General features: G+C 41.2%; 1 protein-coding gene across 4 annotated transcripts in view; it reads right to left on the bottom strand.

Moving 5' to 3' along the window:
• The window catches only part of UVRAG (UV radiation resistance associated), a 101,014-nt gene that overhangs the window by 49,368 nt on the left and 33,202 nt on the right, over positions 1 to 18,444 (bottom strand). For 3 of the 4 annotated variants that reach the window (XM_032097727.1, XM_032097740.1, XM_032097749.1), the window contains exons 7-12: positions 11,975 to 12,080; positions 9,970 to 10,096; positions 8,998 to 9,082; positions 8,434 to 8,521; positions 7,806 to 7,929; positions 5,606 to 5,771 (exon numbers count right to left, since the gene is read on the bottom strand). In XM_032097727.1, the coding sequence (XP_031953618.1) occupies positions 5,606 to 5,771; positions 7,806 to 7,929; positions 8,434 to 8,521; positions 8,998 to 9,082; positions 9,970 to 10,096; positions 11,975 to 12,080 (696 nt within the window). The remainder of the gene's footprint in view (positions 1 to 5,605; positions 5,772 to 7,805; positions 7,930 to 8,433; positions 8,522 to 8,997; positions 9,083 to 9,969; positions 10,097 to 11,974; positions 12,081 to 18,444) is intronic. The other variant, XM_032097733.1, reaches the window with a different exon arrangement.

The following is an 18,444-nucleotide window of genomic DNA, read 5'->3' as shown; positions in this document are numbered from 1 at the left end:
AGTATGACACTGAGGTGGCCACTTTCATACTACTGCTCCTACTAGTCCTCCCTTAACACATTTTGGTGGGAAGAAGTTGTAGCATCAGTCAGATTGTGTGTACTATTTGATTTCTCTGTACTATTATTACAGAGAAATAATGTTAGTAAAACTATTTCTTGAAACGGCTTCCAGTTCCAAGTCACCTAGCAGGGAAGTTAAGAGTCCTTGAAAATCTTTTAAGAGACACAGTAGGAATGACAGTGCAAAAGTTCAACATAAATAACTGGTCTGAATGTGCATTTCACTTGTCCAGATATACAAAGCATACCTGAGAGGTGATTAAACTTAAAAAAACTTTTTTTTTTTTCTTGGAGGGATACATATATATTTCCAAGCTGTTTATATTAAAAAATACCATAACATGAGCAGCAACACCAACACAGAGAATGTCACAAAGTATGTCTCACTCCAGACATAACAATCCCTATTTTGCCCTAAACTGGGAGCCATTCTTTATTAAAAATCTGGGAGCAGACTAACAGAAGCATTAAATACAGGGCTTGAGAGACACAGTACCGGAACATATCAGAAATAGTTTCATCTCAGCATTCTCACTATGTTGCTGAGCATGTGATGAAGTGTTAGGTTTCAGTTCCACCAGAACAGTGCCAAAGAATTTAGGTGATTTATTCTGCAAACATGCTTGTTCATCACTGAAGAGAGAAACATGTTGCTGTCTAAGTAGCTTAAATTTGGGAGTTACATATCAATAGAATCATAGAATCATTAAGGTTCTTAGATCTCTAAGAACATCCCAAACCCAACCCCTCGTCCAGCACTGCCAAGGCCACTACTAACCTATGTTCAAGTGCCACATCCACATGGCTTTTAAATCCTTCCAGGGATGTTGACTCTACCCCTGTACCAGACTGTACCAGGGCTGGACAACATTTTCAAAGAAGAAATGTTTCCTAATATCCAACCTAAAACTTCTCTGGCACAATTTGAGGCTGTTTCCTCTCATTCTGTCATTTGTTACCTGGGAACAGAAACCCCCACCTGGCTGCACCCTCCTGTGGAGTTGTAGAGAGTGAAAAGGTCCCCTCCGCACCTCCTTTTCTCCAGCCTGAGCTCAGCCAGCTCCTTCAGCCTCTCCTGGTGCTCCAGACCCTTCCCCATCTCTGTCCCCTTCTCTGGGCATGTTCCAGCTCCTCAATGTCATTCTTGTTGGGAGAGACTCAGGATCGGAGGTGCCTCACCAGTGCCTGGCACAGGGGGACAGCCACTGCCCTGGGCCTGATGCCACACCACTGCTGGTATAGGCCAAGTGCCATTGGCCTCTTGACCACCTGGGGACACCTGGGCTCATGTTCAGCCACTGTCGATCAGCACCCCCAGGGCCCTCCCCAGCTTTCCAGCCACTCTGCCCCAAGACTGCAGCGTTCCATGGGGTTGTGGTGACCCAAGGGCAGGATACAACCCTTGGCCTTCTTGAACCTCATACAACTGGCCTTGTCCTACCAATGCAGCCTGTCCAGATCCCTCAACAGAGACTTCCTGACCCCTCCAGCAGGTCAACACTCCTGCCAAACACGGCATCTTCTGCAAACCAACTCAAAGTGCACTCATTGCTTTGAAATCTTTCAGACTCCAGAACTTCAGAGAATTCTTATTTCCTACATATTGCATGCACTCTGGAGATGCTAAAAGGGACCAGGGAAGAAGTGAATTAATGAGAAATTTAGTAAAAATTAGATTCTTGCCTTAGTGTGGTAATTCAAAAAGTCATGAAAATAGACATCATGGGAGAAAACTTAAGAGCATTTTGGTAGTACCAAAATTAGGTTTTGGAATACAAAAGGGGAACAGCTATCGAACAAATTATAAACACTAATATCCCTACAACTACAAGGCTGACCATATACTATATGTTACTGGCAGTCACTCTATACTTCATTCTACATTCAGTACTGTGGTCAGACAAGTGCTAAATTCTCACCACAGCCTCCTACTTCAAAGTCCCAATATAACAGTTATTGTAGCAGAAAAAATTGAAAATTCTCAAGGTCCTCATAGAAGTGACCTGGATCATGCAAGTAAACCAATCTGAATCAAATGAAGCACTTCCCAGAAGTTACTTACCTTGTGAAAGCTCTCAAAATATTTAACCAGCTCAACAGGAGGACTTAGAAAAGTTGGTAGAGAAACTTGAAAGTGTAGTTAACACCTTTATACAGTATAACTTTAAAAACAAACACCTGTACTTATGAATTTGCTCAAGTGAAACCCCAACGAACAATTTCTAGAAACTCCTAATAAGGATCTTGGAGAAACCCTGTGTCTTGGTTTTAAGGACAGGCGTCTGCCAAGGAAGGCGAGAACCTTCCTGGGATGGAAAATATGAACCCCTTCCCTCCAAATTATTGTAACTTCAAAATTAGGGAGCTTTCAGGTAAAGATACAGGAAAAGGAATAACGGTTCTTTACTAGAATATATATGTATAACAAGACAAACAAACAGCACCACCGGCAGCAACCACAAACAGAACCAGGAGCCCAGTGCCAGCCTCTCTCAGCTGTCGGGCCCTTTCCCCTTCGGTGCAGTTCCGCTCACAGCCGGCAGGGGGCGCTGGTGGCTCCCGGCCGGGCAGGGCAGGTGCGATGGTTCCCCGCGCCTGCAGGGGGCGCTGGGGCGCGAGCTGGGCCACCTCTCCACATGGTTAAGGGCGCCTCAGCCCGGGGGAGAGAGAGAAAAGGGGCTCCCTTTGCAAACTCCTGGGAAAGAGCCAGTCACAGGGCCACTCTGGATGGCAAAATGGATTGTAGCTTTTCACATAGCAGGAACCTCAGAGCAGCAGGCTGAACAGCAGAGACAAGCGCACCCGGGGTGGCAAAACAAAGTGTAGCAAAAACTCCGAAGCAGTGACAGCAGCCACAGGGGTCCGGGTGGATACCAAATGTAGAGTAAAAAGTGTAGCAAAAAAGCCCGAAGCACTGGCAGAAAACATCAGGGCAGGGCAGCGGAAGCCAGGCTTCCGCAAGCAGCCAGGAGACACTCCTTCCAGAGAGGGGTCAGGCTGCACTTCCCAGTGAGGCCGGGTGTTGAAAAGGTTCCACTTCAACAGCTGCTCTTTCGAGCAGAGGCTCACCCCCAGAAAGCAGAAGCAGTGAAGGACAAAAAACTCCGCAGAGGCAACGAATCCCCGAGGCAGCAGCAGTCCAACACCAAAACCACAGGTGTCTCCACTCCAATCCTGAGAGAGGGAGTGAGAGAGCTGAGCCCAGCCCCTGACCCCCAGCCAATTCTCAGGGTATCTGTGCATTTCCCAAGAGAAAAACCCCCAGCTAAGAGATAGTAGCAAATTGCAACCCCTCCCCCATTCTGGCCACATCTTTTGTCTCTCTTAAGTATCCATCGTTCCCATCTCTTAGGCAATAAATGGGAGAAAAATTTCCTGAGAGAAAAAAAAAAAACCAAGAAAAATCCTAACCTCCAACACCCTGCAATAAAAAAAAGCCAAGTAAAATATTTAACCTAATCAATAATGAGGACGCTATGTGTTATAGTAAAGATCAAATATAGAGATTACCTCACTGCAATTACTCAACAATTTATGTTGGAGTTTGAAAAGCTGCTAAAGGACAGGTGACTGAAATAAAGAAATTTAATAATGCATGTTTAACTGCTGTGCTCAACATAATAAGGAGCAAGGGAGAAAAATGATCTCTCAGAAAGAAAACTGCAATTTAAGGCAGCTGACGTAAGACCTTGGGGTTGATAGGATTGTTTCTCCAATAGCTGGGAAGGTAAGATCTCCAGCAGGAGCTAATCCTGAAAAAATCTTGCACAACACAGGTAAATAGCCCAACAGGGATTATAATATTTAGCTAAATTTTCTCCTTTTCAGGAATCTGTTGTGAACTCAAGTATTAAGTCACAAGAGCTTGGAAGGCTGTAGCATGAAGGACTAAACTTTCCAATCTGTCTGAGAGAACAGGAAATTGAATTAATCTTTATACAGCCACACACAAGGACCTCTACTACTCTGAAATTTGTTTTCAATATACAGATGTTCTAGCTTGCAACTCTTTTCAAAGTGATGTACAGGCAGGAGTATGACCATCTGCTTCAAGAACTACACTGAAGCAAAACAGGTCAATGTTCTATTAAGGTACCTAGGAAGTGTGTTTGGATAAGTTATTAAAATGGTATCAAAACTACTTTACAAGACATAATTACAGAATTAGTGGCAATTACTGGTTAAGATTCATAGTTGTATTTTATGGTGTCAAAACAGGAAGACCTCAGCAAGTTTAAATTTTAAGGCAAATTACCTTGCCTGTCCTGCCAAAAGTCACTAACCTTCAAAGAGAAATCAGACACTTTCAAGCATCCCAATCCTGTCAACTAGGCACAATAAAACCCTTTCATCTTGATTTGGATTATGAGGAATTAGTTAAAATGTTGTAATACTTTTGACTGCATATTTCCAAAGAGAAGAATTTGCCTTTTCACAGCTTCCTGTCAAGAGAGTCAACTACTTTCCAAAAGTTCATTTCTCCTCAGTCATTTCCTTTGCTCCTTTTTCAAACTTTTGTGGAAAAACGAAGTTATTGGCGCTGCAAGCCTGACTGCAGCCACCTATAAACATACAGGATCGCAAGTATCCCAGAATGGTTTGAGTTGTTAAGGGTCTTCAAGCTCATTTCAACACAAGCCCCTGCCGGGGCAGGGACACCATCAACTAGACCAGGTTGCTCCAAGCCCCATCCAACCCGACCTTGAACACTTCCAGGGATGGGTAGTCCATAAACTCTCTGGGCAAACTGTGCCAGTGCCACTGAATGGAGCAGTTGGCCTTCCACCGATGGTCAGTGTTCAGTTCCTGGGAGTTCAGTGGCTTCAGGCAACAAAGTGAACCTTAACCAATAATTGCCACTAATTTCATATTAGAGCACACAGGTGCAAAGACAGCGGGAAAATAGGCAAAGTTCCAGAACGCAGAAGACATTCAGGGAGTGAATTTAAAGACAGCAAGATAGTTTCCTAGAAGGAAAACAATAACAGTGTAGCTACATGTTCAAAGACAATGATTACAGAACAAATGAAAAGCTCTATACTGAATATTCAGTTGATTTATAGTAGGCAGCAGGTTACTGTGCTTTTTCAATTGATTAAAAAATTCTGTGTTAAAAGAAAGCTATTTGTTTTCTCCCATTTATCAACCACTACTCCAGCACTAGCAGCAGCTCTCCAGTGAGGCTACACTTGGTATCTGCAGTTCATTCCCATAGCCAGTAGCAAAACACAGAAGGCAAGTTTTCCAAACAGAAGCCAAAACTCATGAAACACTAAAAAACACTATTTAAGTTTTTCTAGCATTACTGGATACCAAATTAAACCCATATATGTGCCAACAGACCCAGAATAACAAAGCTGAGTTACTCTATTGCATTCCAGAATTCCAACAAGAGAAACTCAACGACTGTTCCACGGCTACTGAAAACAGTAACTTCAAATTCCATATCACCTCAGACTACCCAAAACTGTTTAAGGTGGGTTTTTTTGGTGTTGATTTGTTGTTTTGAACAAAGTACATCAGTGTGTTTATAACATACTCACTCTCGCTCTTTCTCCGTCAGTTTGTCATTGATATTATCTTTGATTGTAGACCGGGAGCCCTTGTGAATTATAGGATACCTGAGTGGCACTTGTAAGAAGAAGGATATCATGGAAACCAGGTGAGCGGTATAGCCCAGGGCAACAGCAATGCTTCCATCATCTTTTGCTGTCAACGATGAAAAGATTCCATTATTAATTGTATTCACTGAAACCTAAAATTCATCTTTATTGCTCAGAGAATGACAATTAATGCAGCTCTCAGAAGTCAGAACTCAAGAACAGGAGGCCTGGAGTCATTTTGGAGGGCTTTGCAAGTGTTTGCACTTCACTGTGTTGTGTTTGCCTCTTGTGACCAGGCACAGAAAATGAGTGATGGCTTGTTCTGCAAATTTTACTTTCAAAGCTACACTGCCTGGATGGGGGAGAGTAAAGAAGAGATGGGAAAAGCAAAACAAAATTCCCAAGACAAAAGTTCAAGTATTAAGCTTTCTGCATTTCTCTAGATGGATTTGACACGTCTGCGTGGGATCAGGGCAAATCTGCATTTTCCTTAACTTTATTCACGAGTGAGATCAGTTAGAGAGACACCAACCCCAAGCTATGAACTCTGTTCTCTGCCAATAATTGGAAAAACTTAAGATTAACCCATTGTTTTAAAGTAACATTTTCAATTTGATATTTAAGGTTTCAACCTTAAGCTTCACCTGCCAGGAATACACATAGGTCTTGCGATTCAAACTACATCTTTTGGCTATATAAAGGCTTTTCCTTTCTCTTTTCTTTATTTTTAATTCTTTTTAAGGGATACAAACAGCGTAATACTCATCCCTTCTGATGTATCCATGAAACCAGCGAAACAGAGGACCTTCAAGAAAGCTTATAATGATATTCAACAACCCTACTGAGCTCATGACAGAGCCTATCATGCTATACATATTTAAGTTACACCTCTTTCAAAATGGATTTTGTAAAAAAGCTTCAAAATTCGCAGCAAAACTGGCTTTTTAGGGATTTTTTTTTTTTTATCCTTCAGACGCCTGATTTTTTAAAAAATAGTATCTACTGAGTCTGAGATAAAACCCAAGTTTCAAATTTAACTGCCTATTTCACTAAATTGAATGCTTAGTACTTCTTCCTCAAAATACAATATTTCTAGAGACTTGGAGAAAGAATTAGTAATTCTTTTGCAATGAATTAATACCAGGAAACTGAAAATGGGCCAGAAGATGGCACACCACTGATTCCTTGAGAGTTAGCAAACTGAGTTCATTACCACATTTAGTGCAATCCGGGAAACAAAGCAATAGACTGATTTTTGTCCTACTGACAAATTAATTTGTTTTAAAGATTACTCCTCCAATATTCTAGCATCCGATATACATATTATTAGTACAAGTTAATTACTATGGGGTGGTTTTAAAGAGTTAGACAATTAATGGAGGTTTTCGCTCAAGAAACCAGAGTGAACAAGTACTGGGGGCAAGAAATCCTCAAGGGGATTTTAATGAATTTCCAGTTCACGTCAAACACTTGTAGATGAATGCATGCAGTTACTTGTGCAACTTTTATACAGGCAGGCACAGGATATATTTGCTTCTGCAGTAGGATGAGGGTTGACAGTTAAAGTAGAAGGTCACTTGCAATGTACTCCATACCGTCAGATAGGTTCAAAGTCTTTTTTTGCAAGGTATTTATTTGGCAAGTTCACCAGCAACTACAGCAAACCAAATGGGGCTTCATGCCTGTTGCCCCGCCAAGATTTATGGACTAAAGGCAGCTCCAATGGAATTTTAGGTCAGACACTAATATTTTCCAGAATCACTGAGTTTGGAAGGCACCTCTGGGAATGACACAGTCCTCACCTCCGGGTTAGAGCAGTTTGCCCACAACAGGTTACCCAGGACTGTATCCATCTGGGTTCTGAGCATCCCCAAGGATGGAGACTCCCCTGCCTCTCTACGTAACCTGCTCCAGTGTTTCAATATGGAGTCTTAGAACACAGACGCGCTTTACTAAGAGTCAACAGAAACCTCCTTTGCTTTAGCTAGGAAGTAGCAATAAATGATTCCTAAGTTTTCTTCTAGTCTAGATCTTTCTGGTCAAAAATTTGGACTCCAAGCTATTGCTACCAGTTTTCTTAATTTTACAAAGTTTAGCAGCAGCATTAAATGTAACAACTACATTAAGCATATGCGGCTACCTTGAAAGTCTTCAGAATTAGGAAGCTTGACTCCACAAACAAAGTAATCCTTTTGGTTATTCTGTAAATTTAAAATCAACAGTGGAAAGTGAGACTGGAACAATAACATCCAGAACACAAAAACCTGCATGAAACACAACAACAAAGCTAACAAACAATAAAATAAAAATAAAAAAACCCTAAATATTCAACTAAACTTAGAGTGACTGACACAGTATTTTAATCCACATCTCACATAGTTCAGAAAATAAATGCAAATTTTTAAAGGGTGAGGAGCTTCATATTAATTTGTTATATAAAAGATTTTGAAGCTCAACATTTTAACACGTTTCTGTGCACTCAGCTAGCCTACTATCAGGGTTACTTTATGTAATTGTACACAAAATGGAAAACATCCATTAAATTATAGTTATTCTATTTTTATAGAGGAGACTGTGTAAGAGGTGCTGGCATAAGTTGCCTCCCTGTAAAGTTTGTAATCTAAGGGCCAAATGTAAGAAAAAGCTGAAATAAACAGGATGAGCAAAGAGAAGATTCTATCACAAACAAAGCATGACATTTGCTTGCAGTATAATAAATAGGAACTCCATTTCACATCGAGCAGATTGTTAGGATGTTGAAAACATACCAAATCAATAGGGTAGATGTAGGATAGCTCCGACAGCAACTGCTTGCATCGAACAGCCTGCTGGGCATTTGTCTTCAAAAACTGTTCTCTTTGGGGAAAGAGATTCCAAAATCATTATTTTCTTCAAAAGCTCCATAGAAAGGTATTAAGTTGTCATATCCCTTCTGCAGCTTTCCAATGATCAGTTCCTATCCTCCAAAAAGTTAGGTAAATCCACCCAAAAAAATAATACTGCACACAAAACTCATTTTTGTTTTCAGGTGTACCATACATTATAGACATATTTTGACTGCAAGAATCAGGGGTTACAAAACTGTGTTACACTAAAACAGACCTAAAAGTCCTATCAGAGTCTACACATACAACCAAGCATCTGTTTCTTCTCTTCTAGGCTTGCCACTGGTAATTATCACTTTAGATATCTACAAATTGTAGCAGGGATGTCTTAACAAAAGTTTCAGGGCAACATGAGGAAGAATTTGGTGCCAGAAGTCCCATTTTCAATGGGCTACTCTCAACCCTGTCTTTTTTTTCCAGTTACAGAACAAACATAGGTCTTTTTACCTCTTAGCAGTGCATTCCTTTCTTAATTCATGGAGAGATTCATTATGCTCTTCAAGTTTCTGGTATTCGGTCCCAAATGCATTTTCTAAGCAACATGAGGAATCAGGAAAAAGAAAAATAAAGTATTTTCTTAGTTATCCAAAGTTTAAAAAGTAGATACTGACAGAATGCTGGCAATAATCCTCCATTTATTCTTACCGGCCCATTTTCCATATTATGGTCCCAAGCTAGAGAATGCCAGCACAGGAGGAGCACCTGTCTTCATGCACTACACACCATTCACCAGCCAAATACAACCCATCAGATTTCATCCTCCTTTAATACCTATTCCTCTCACAATCACACAGTGCAGTAATCCAGTTATACGGTCTTAATACTTGCATAGCCAGAATAAAGTACATGGTAAAAACCATCATTCTTAGACTCAGCTAAGTACTGAAAACAAAAAATCCTGCAGTAAGATCAGACACGTATGTAGTTGGTGACCTCCAAAGAGGCAGTGATACAGCATTTCACTATAGGAGACTTGCCTGGTAAAGGATGATACGAAGATAACTGAGCATTTCATCTGTCACTTACATATCAAAATATTACGAGGGATTTTTGTCTTCTAACACTTAAAATGGAATCAAAATCACAGGTACAGAAACTTCTCTCATGACATTATTAAGTCCCTTTATCATGGCAATGTTTACTGTACTATACTGTAGTTCTGATTTTCTCATAAAATGTCAGTTAAACACAGATTTAAGATTGCTTTGGAGAGGTGTCATAGTAAGAAGTTATTTAGAGACAAGATACCAGAAATCACTGTCTAAAACTCAGTATAACAGAGAGAGGGAAGAAATTACACCTGGCTGCAAATTTCAGATGAAGAAAAAACACAAGCACATTAGAGCCAGACAATAAAAATAGAAGAGAAACCAGCACTTTCATTTTGGTCAAAAACTAGGCTAAGGTTTCTACACTTACCTCTGTCAAGCAAAGTACTTTTTTGCTTATGCAACAAGGCTACTTCTTGACCAAGGGCCTTCTTCTGTCTCTCCAGTTCATTACGTAGCACCAAGATCTTCAACTGTAAACATTCACTCTCCTTTTTCTGTGGGAAGAAATACAGATTTAAAAAAAAAAAAAAAAGTTTCTCTGCACAGAAGCAGTTTCATAAAAAGGTGATAGGAGGGAAGGAAAAAACAGGACAAGACTAGCACCTGCCTGACTAAGAACTGAGTTCATAGATTACCACAGGAAACGGATTCCCAAAGACTTTAATCATTTTGCTGCTTTGGAAGGAAAGCAACTCAGCTGTGTGCCACAGTGCTTGTTCCTCCTGTGGGATGCATCTCCTCTCTTGAGCCCAGAGCAAAAATTAAGGGAGGTGCTTCAGCAGGACATAAAAATTGACAGCAGAGCACTAGCAGCAGGATGAGCATTCATTCCCTAGCAAAGGGCTCACCACCAAGAGGGAAGGTGAGCAGTAAGAAGTCTATACAAAGTGGAGGCAGGAGCTGGAAAAAGGCTGGAGATGTTCAAGCTGCACTGTTAGATTCAATTCCCAGCTTCAAGATGATGAGAATAAGAGGATACAAAGAAATAGCTGAGAGAGTGTTCAGCCTGGAGAACAGAAAAGGCTCCAGGGAGACCTCAGAGCCCCTGCCAGTGGTCCAAGAAAGCCGGAGAGGGAGTTTGGACAAGGGCCCGAAATGCCAGGACAAGGGGGAATGGCTTCAAACTGCCAGAAGATGGGGTTAGATGGGATACTGGGAACGAAATTCTTGGCTGTGAGGGTGCTGAGGCCCTGGCACAGGTTGCCCACAGAACCTGTGGCTGCCCCATGCCCGGAAGTACTCAAGGCCAGGTTGGACAGAGCTTGGAGCAGCCTAGTCTAACGGAAGGTATCCCTGCCTATGGCAGGTGGTTGGAACTGGATGATCTTTAAGGTCCCTTCCAACCAAAAACATACTACGATTGTATGATACAGTTTTGCTCTCAGATATTTAAAAATGAAAAGCCTTTGCAAGGAGGGACAAGGATATCCGTAACTGACAAGACGATGGTTAAACAGTCAAAATACCAGCAGAAGGCAAAGAAGCTCCGGGCTGGAATGACTCACAGGAGATTTTATATTGCCCCTTACGGAAGGTGACTTCTTCACCTCTTCATCTACAGGGTAACCACTGTAATTACAGTGGGTAAATAAGTTCCCATTTTTTCCATTTTGTCAAATCCTTGAACTAGTTCAACACTTTTGGAACTTAGCTGAGTACTCTCGACCCAGAATCTGCTTTACAGCAATAAATTAACTTCACACTGCAAATGTGCCCTTCCCTGTACAAGGCACCAGACACATACCAGTGAGTACCAACATAATGAAGTCACCACAAACCACTCCTGTTCTGTCAACTCATTGCTTTGAACCAAGATCAGCTTTCCTGAACAGAAAGCAGAAACTAATGCCAACAGACTTCTCTGGAAAAAGGAGGAGAGCAGGCAAAACAAATTGTCAAAAGCCATTGTAAGATCTAGTACAATTTCTGCTTAAAACGAATATGTCACTTGAGTAACAGCATTTGCATGAATTCTGTTCATCCAAAGGGAGTCAGGGTGCAAGAAGATACAGTCAGTAGACTCACCTCACTCTAAATCCACCACAGTTTCATATAAATCATTAGAAGTTTCATATAAATCATTAGAAGTTTGTTTTCGCTGAAAGACCTCTTTCGTGCACTGGGCAAAGTTTACGCTTTGATAGCATGATTGTACAAAATAAAGGTAAAAACAGGATAACCAATTTAGCAATCCGAGTAACACACACAACTCAAATTCATGACCTTACACAGCTCTCAGATAAGTTTCCATTTGAAATGACAGGTGTAAAGGAAGATTTCAAGTGTTAAAAAAAACCCCAAGCTTATGGTCAAGACATCAGTCAGATGCTTCAGAAAGCCCATACAATAAGGTTTTAATAAATCAAACATACCAGTTCATTCCTTGTAGATGTACATCTCAGCTTTTCTTCAATCTCCCTTCCTATTTTCTGAACAGTTACCTGAGTCTGTTTAATTGCACACTGAGCTCTGTGGAGCCTGCAAGGAGAAGTTACAGCTGTGATAAAGGTTCCCCACATGTGCAAACAGCTCAAAACCAGCAGCAGGAATGCAGACTCGGACTATCAGCTTCCATTTCAAAACATGAAATGAGGAAGCATAAAGAAGGCAGGTTTAGACTGGATATTGAGAAGAAAATCCTCCCTGTGAGGGTGGTGAGGCCCTAGCACAGGTTGCCCAGAGAAGCTGTGGCTGCCTCATCCCTGGAAGTGTTCAAGGCTCCATTGGACAGGACTTGGAGCAACCTGTTCTAGTGCAAGGTGCCCCTGCCCATGGCAGGGGGTTGGAACCGGATGAGCTTTAAGGTCCCAAAACCCCAAATCATTCTGTGATAACTTGCATAGTTTATGAAGAAAACCACCAAGTCTTTAAATTCAATCAAATATCAAAATCTCCTCTTCAATTTTTCAATTCAACCGATGCTGATCAGGCTGCAGGTGAGAGAGCATGCAATTACAGGTATCTCATTTGGTTAAATCACCATTAACATGAAAATAGATACACACAAGCATTGTTAACACAGGCCAGCTTTAGAAAAAGTGCAAGTATCCTTTAGCTAACACACAGCTACCCCAGCCAAGAACATGAAACATTCTTCACCATCTCCCACTATGCTATGGGCCCTTCTGTAGCAAAAATAGAGGTTTCTTAACTGAATCACGTTTGAAGCATGAAAAGATGATGATATGTTACTGATTGTTAGCACTGGCTTCAGGGTGAAGAGAGAAAACAAATTATTTGCCATATTTATTGGAAAAAAAAAAAAACAGGCAGAGAAAAAAGATGGCAGAACCAGGTCTAAGAGAGACATGAACATCTTTCTTAAAATTAACATGGAGTAGAAATTAATGTATTTATTAGAAAAAGAGAGGAGTTATACATGGAAACAAACAGTGCTAGTAATATTAATAAACAAGATCTTGTGATTTAGGACTTTTACATGTTGTAACTCTAAATGAATACATTTAAGTCACCAGATGCCTTTAGTTCCTTCATACGGTTGCTTCTGCTGAACACCAGTAATAGCATAATTTAAAACAAAAATCAAAGTGATTTCTTTAGAGTTTCTGAAATTGCTCATAGCACCAGCAGACACAGAGCTGGTCAGGGGCAGCTATACCCTACCCCATATCAAGCAACACATTTCTGCTGGCTGCTGAGGGGGTGGGAGGGGGCTAAGACTGCTGAGACCAAGAGTACTGCATCACCCATGGGCTTGGTCTAACACACCTAATGAAGAACTGAGATCTCCTGGAAACCCTGATCCTACTGGGAACTACTTCTTACACCTCCCACCTTCATGAATGCATCCTGAGGCTGTTGGCTATGGAACACATTGCTACGCAGGTCAAAGCCAAGGTTTCCTGACCATCCTGAACATCACTCAGAGCTCTGCTGTCACGTCATCCAACAGGATCTAAGTTTTCTACTTCCACTTTCCAACTTGTCTCTTTCTGAAAGTCTGGCATGTTTTCTTTCTACACATAAGAAAGCCAAGATAAAACTCTTAGGTAAAGAGTAATAACTGAGTGACATTTCCCCTTCCTCTTTATGTAATTTAACACTGGAAGAATATTCTCGATTTAGTCCATTAGGTGATTAAAAGAAAGTCTTGCAAGTTTTCACAACACTCCATTTAGGCAGCAAAACCTCCTGGAAGGTGATCTAGTCATTGAAAGAGTATTTACATAACGGAGAAATTGTTAGAAAGGTCATTTGCCATGTGAATTCCTCACAGTGATTTGATCAATACCCATTAACAATCTACAAACTGTGTAGTAACTAAGTTCTCCTACCCATGCCCAAAGGATAAGGAACAAACATCTACTGAGACTGACTTCTCTAAACAATACATACAATGGAATATTGATTCACCCAATTGAACAAGTATCTAAATACATATTCCTAACATATAAAAACTGCTATACAAAATAACTCAGCAATAAAATCTGGTTTTAATAAGAAATTGATTTCTTTTTAAGCCAAGCATCATCCCCTCATTTCTTGCACAGTTAAACTTTGCTGCCTTGATGCCAAATAGGGCCATTTACACTTCAAGACAGAAAAATGACTGATACTGGTTGACTCAATCCCAGTACATCCACTGTTGTTCTAAGAACTTTAAAATGGTAATGATCACATCCAAAGTTAAATCTTCCAAGATTTAAATTTTAGGGACTTCATGTCACAAAAGCAGCGACTATTAACAGAAATCTTTTTCTCAGCCAAAAAAAAAGTCCGCACGTGGAAATCTTTGGTCATCCAACAAGGGGAACACAAACTAAGCTATAAGAATGCCAACACGGAAATTTTGTCCATCACTTCTGCACAAGCAGACTTTGGTGGAAGCAATTATGATTGCACCAATGGAGATCAGCAAGCTGAGGCAATAAATCTGGATTAAAACTTATACAAAATGAACAGAGAGAAACTTCAACCCTAACTGATCACATCTTGTTTCCATTTCTAGGCTAAATGCAGGTCCAGTGCTACAGCTTAATATCAGCACAAGCTGTGCTTTGAGCACAGTCCTGCTTGGTTTAGTAACTGCTAACAATGAGTTAACTGATGGTATCACCTATGTGCCATCAGCAAACGTGGGATTCTTCCTACATTGCTCAAGACTTTATTTTTTAATATATTTTACTAAAATTAGCACTTCCGTAGCACTTTAAAAGGTAGTTGAGGGCGTGAAGAGGCCACTGGCCTGCTACCAAATTTCCTCCAGCAACTGGGAAAGCCAAGCCAGTTACAGCAGAAACTCCAGACTTTTTAAAGGGATAGTTTAGCCAACAGTGTTGTCATCCATTGTGTGCAGCAGCTCACAGCCACGGTCAGCCAGAAGCAGAGCAATTGGAACGTGAAGTGTGACAGATTTACTGCTGTTGCTTGGGGCCCTGAGAGCTGCTGTGCAGTTGTCCAACATCAGACTAGTTCCATGCTGCTGCCTGGGAAAGAACCGGAAAACAAAGCAGACATTAAAATTCCTGAGCATCCTAAGACTGACTGGAGGTGGAGATCCACAATGCTGCTGTTCTACTTCCATTCCCATAGCACCTGCTTTCTGAGATGGGGGAGATAAAGAAGACACAAACACCTCTCCTTCCTTTGACAGTTCAGAAGACAGCTGGATACTTTAAAAGCATAATCCATGTATTATAAGCTAAGTCCAACAAAGCTGCATCCCTACTTGATCTACAAAGGCCCAGCACATAAAATTTCAACATCTCTCCTCTTCACTTTCTAGATCCCAGGTTCCTGAAATACAGGCTATTTAGGTTATTTCCTCAAGGCTTTTCAAGTCTGAATTCAAATTGCTTTCCCCAACAACCACCACCCTCCCAAAAAAAAGGTCTACAACCTACTTTCTACCTTGGCTGTAAGATTTGAAACCATTCTAGCATACAGTGTTCCACCAATCAATCCAACTTTGGTACTGGCTTGGAGGGGGGTGGGGGGGAAAAGGTTACCAAGTTTTGGACTTCTTCATCATTACAGGATTTCTTTGCCATAATGTTCTTGTCTTGTATGCAACACCAATCAGTCTTCCTTATTTCCCAGGGAACTGAACAGTGCAGCAGTCCATACGTGACTTTACAACTTGGGAATGTGCTGTAACAACAGATTCACTCTCTTCAAGCCTGCAGTGAGTCTTCAGGTTCAGCTGGAGCACTTTCCTTTAAGATACGCTGCAGTATTCTGGTCTCTCTTGCTCGTGCATTAGTCCAGCGATTTACTAGTTTGTATAGCAAATTCATTCCTGGCTGCAATCTCTAAAAAACTGAAAGCTGGAGTGTAGTGAGAGTTGTGCCTATTAAGTGTCTTGGTTTGAAAGACAGGTGTTTGTCAAGGAAGGCAGGAACCTCCCTTGGAATAGAAAAATGTGACCCCCTTCCCTCCAAATTATTATAACCTTAAAATTAAGGGGCTTTCAGGCAAAGATATGAGAAAAGGAATAATAGTTCTTTACTTTTACATATATATATATATATATATATATATATATATATAAGAATATATATATATATATATAAAACAAGGCAAACAAACAACAATAACTATGCCAGCAACAACCAACAGAACCAGGAACCCAGTGCCAGCCTCTCTCGGCTGTCGGGCCCTTTCCCCTTCTGTGCAGTTCCGCTCACAGCCGGCAGGGGCGCTGGTGGCTCCTGGCCAGGCAGGGTGGGTGTGATGGTTCCCCGCGCCTGCAGGGGGCGCTGTGGTGCGAGCTCAGTTGCATGGTAATGGCAGGCAAGCTGGATGGCAAAAATGGACTGCAGCAGAAACCTCGGAGTGGTGGCTGGGATGGCAGCAGCAGGCACACCCCGCGGGGTGGCACACAAAATGTAACAGAAAACTCCAGTCTCAGCAGGAGCCACGGGGGTCAGGGGGACACGGGGTGCTGGGTTAGAGTGTAGCGAAAAAGCCCAAGGCAGCAGCAAAAAGCAGTGGAGCATGGCTGCTGCAGGCAGCTGAGGAGAAATGCTGTCCGGGAATAGGAAGAGGGTCGGGCTCCCAGGTTTTCCCCTGAATAGATGGTTAGGGTCCTTTCCAGTCAGATTGGGTGTTAGTAAGTTCCCCAGTTCACAGCTGCTCTAATGAGCAAAGGCTCACGCACAGCAGGAGACTCAGTGGAAGGACAATGCTCCGTAGTGGCAGCAAACCCTCCAGGCTGTGACCGCAGACCACCTGGCTGTCCTGCCTCCAACCCCGAAAGCGAGAGAGAGAAGCCGAGCCTGGCCCCGAACCCCCCAGCCAAAATCTCACAGTATCTCTGCCCTTCCCAAGATGCCCCCTCAGCTACAATAGTACAACCAGCTGCCCTTCCCCTCCTCCTTGGCTACATCTTTTGTCTCTATTAAGTAGCAGTCATTATTGTCTCTTAGCAACACATGGGACAAAATTCCATGAGAGAAAGAAACAAAAGGAAAAATCTTAACCCCCAACATTAAGATAACATATGCTTATATTTACATTAATGAAAGTGTCTCAGCTTTATCAGACAGTTGATATATGATTTTGCAGTTCTACCATCCACTCCAAATATCTATTTTCTTCTATCAGACACATCTGGATTTTTCATGTACAGAACTTTTAGCCATAAATACATCCATTAATTATAGCAGTCACATACTGCAGCTCCTTCTCACAAGAGAATGCCTCTTGTCTTACTTGCCAGAACAACCTTTGTTTACAGCAAGACTACATTTAAACTGAGAATTACTACATGGGATTTAGAAAATAGAATGGAACACTTCTGGCAGTAAGTGACATGTAGGGTCCTGGAAGTAAAGTACCCAAACCTATTATTAAAGAAAAAAAAAAAATTAAAGACTTTCCTATTAAATTCAGAAACTGGAAGGCACACTACTTTATATCAGTCCACAAATTCAGATTCTGGAGAGTGCCAGCCAGCTATAACATTTTTTCCATAACCCCTTAAACCATGATTTGCTACATCTGCTTTCCCACAAGAAAAAAATTCCAATTTATAATCATATACTCCCTTTCCAATTTCTTCGGAAATCTATACCTACAATTTGTCAAAAGCAGATGTAGGGCAAGAAAAGACAGTAGGGAGTAAGAAGAAATAAAATGCAAGTCTGACTTAGACATTTATGACATTAAGCCTCTACAAGACCCAATGCTGTAAGAAACTCACACAAGACAGTGCTGTTACAGCACAGATAATTTTCCATCATTCTTTCAAACAATTCTGAATCCTACATGTAAATCACTTACATGTAAGCATTACATATTTAAGACTCAAGTTTTAAAATAATCAAGTCCATGTGGATTTGAGGACCGCAACAGTGAATGCTTCGAGCTATTTGGAGACAAAGAAAACGAAAAAACACTTTTATTAAATGGGCAGCAGGGCAAGTTCCAGCCTCCAGTTCAAGGAATATTTAAGGAAGCTAGCTAGGATATAGATCACCTTCAATACTCACAGGGCATGAATGGAAGAGGAGAGCCTTAAAGTAAAACTCAGTCAATTTTTTTGAGAAATGAAGCGACAAAATGTGAGATTGTCTCTAGTTCTCTTATTCCAGTTCACAGATTTAACTCCAGTTAAATGGATGGATTAATGGGTTGATTTTTTTAATTCAAAAATCAATGTGGCCAATTACAGAGGAAGCTTCTTTTTGTTCTTTCTCAGTTTGTGATTACAGAAACCTTGCTGCCAGGGCACACAGAATCATATTCAAGACACTGTAGTTAGTGAAAAAGGTAAATTAGATGCAAATCAAATTTCCAAAGTGCATAAACATGTGAAGACAACTCTGCCAGGTGGACAGTATCACCAGCAGAATTCAAGAGCCTTTTCCTAACAAATCTT

This window comes from Corvus moneduloides, chromosome 2 (genome assembly GCF_009650955.1).
Source record: "Corvus moneduloides isolate bCorMon1 chromosome 2, bCorMon1.pri, whole genome shotgun sequence".
NCBI classification, from domain to species: Eukaryota; Metazoa; Chordata; class Aves; order Passeriformes; family Corvidae; genus Corvus; species Corvus moneduloides.
The sequence above is the reverse complement of the archived record's forward strand: the minus strand, read 5'-3'. Positions and strand labels throughout refer to the sequence as shown.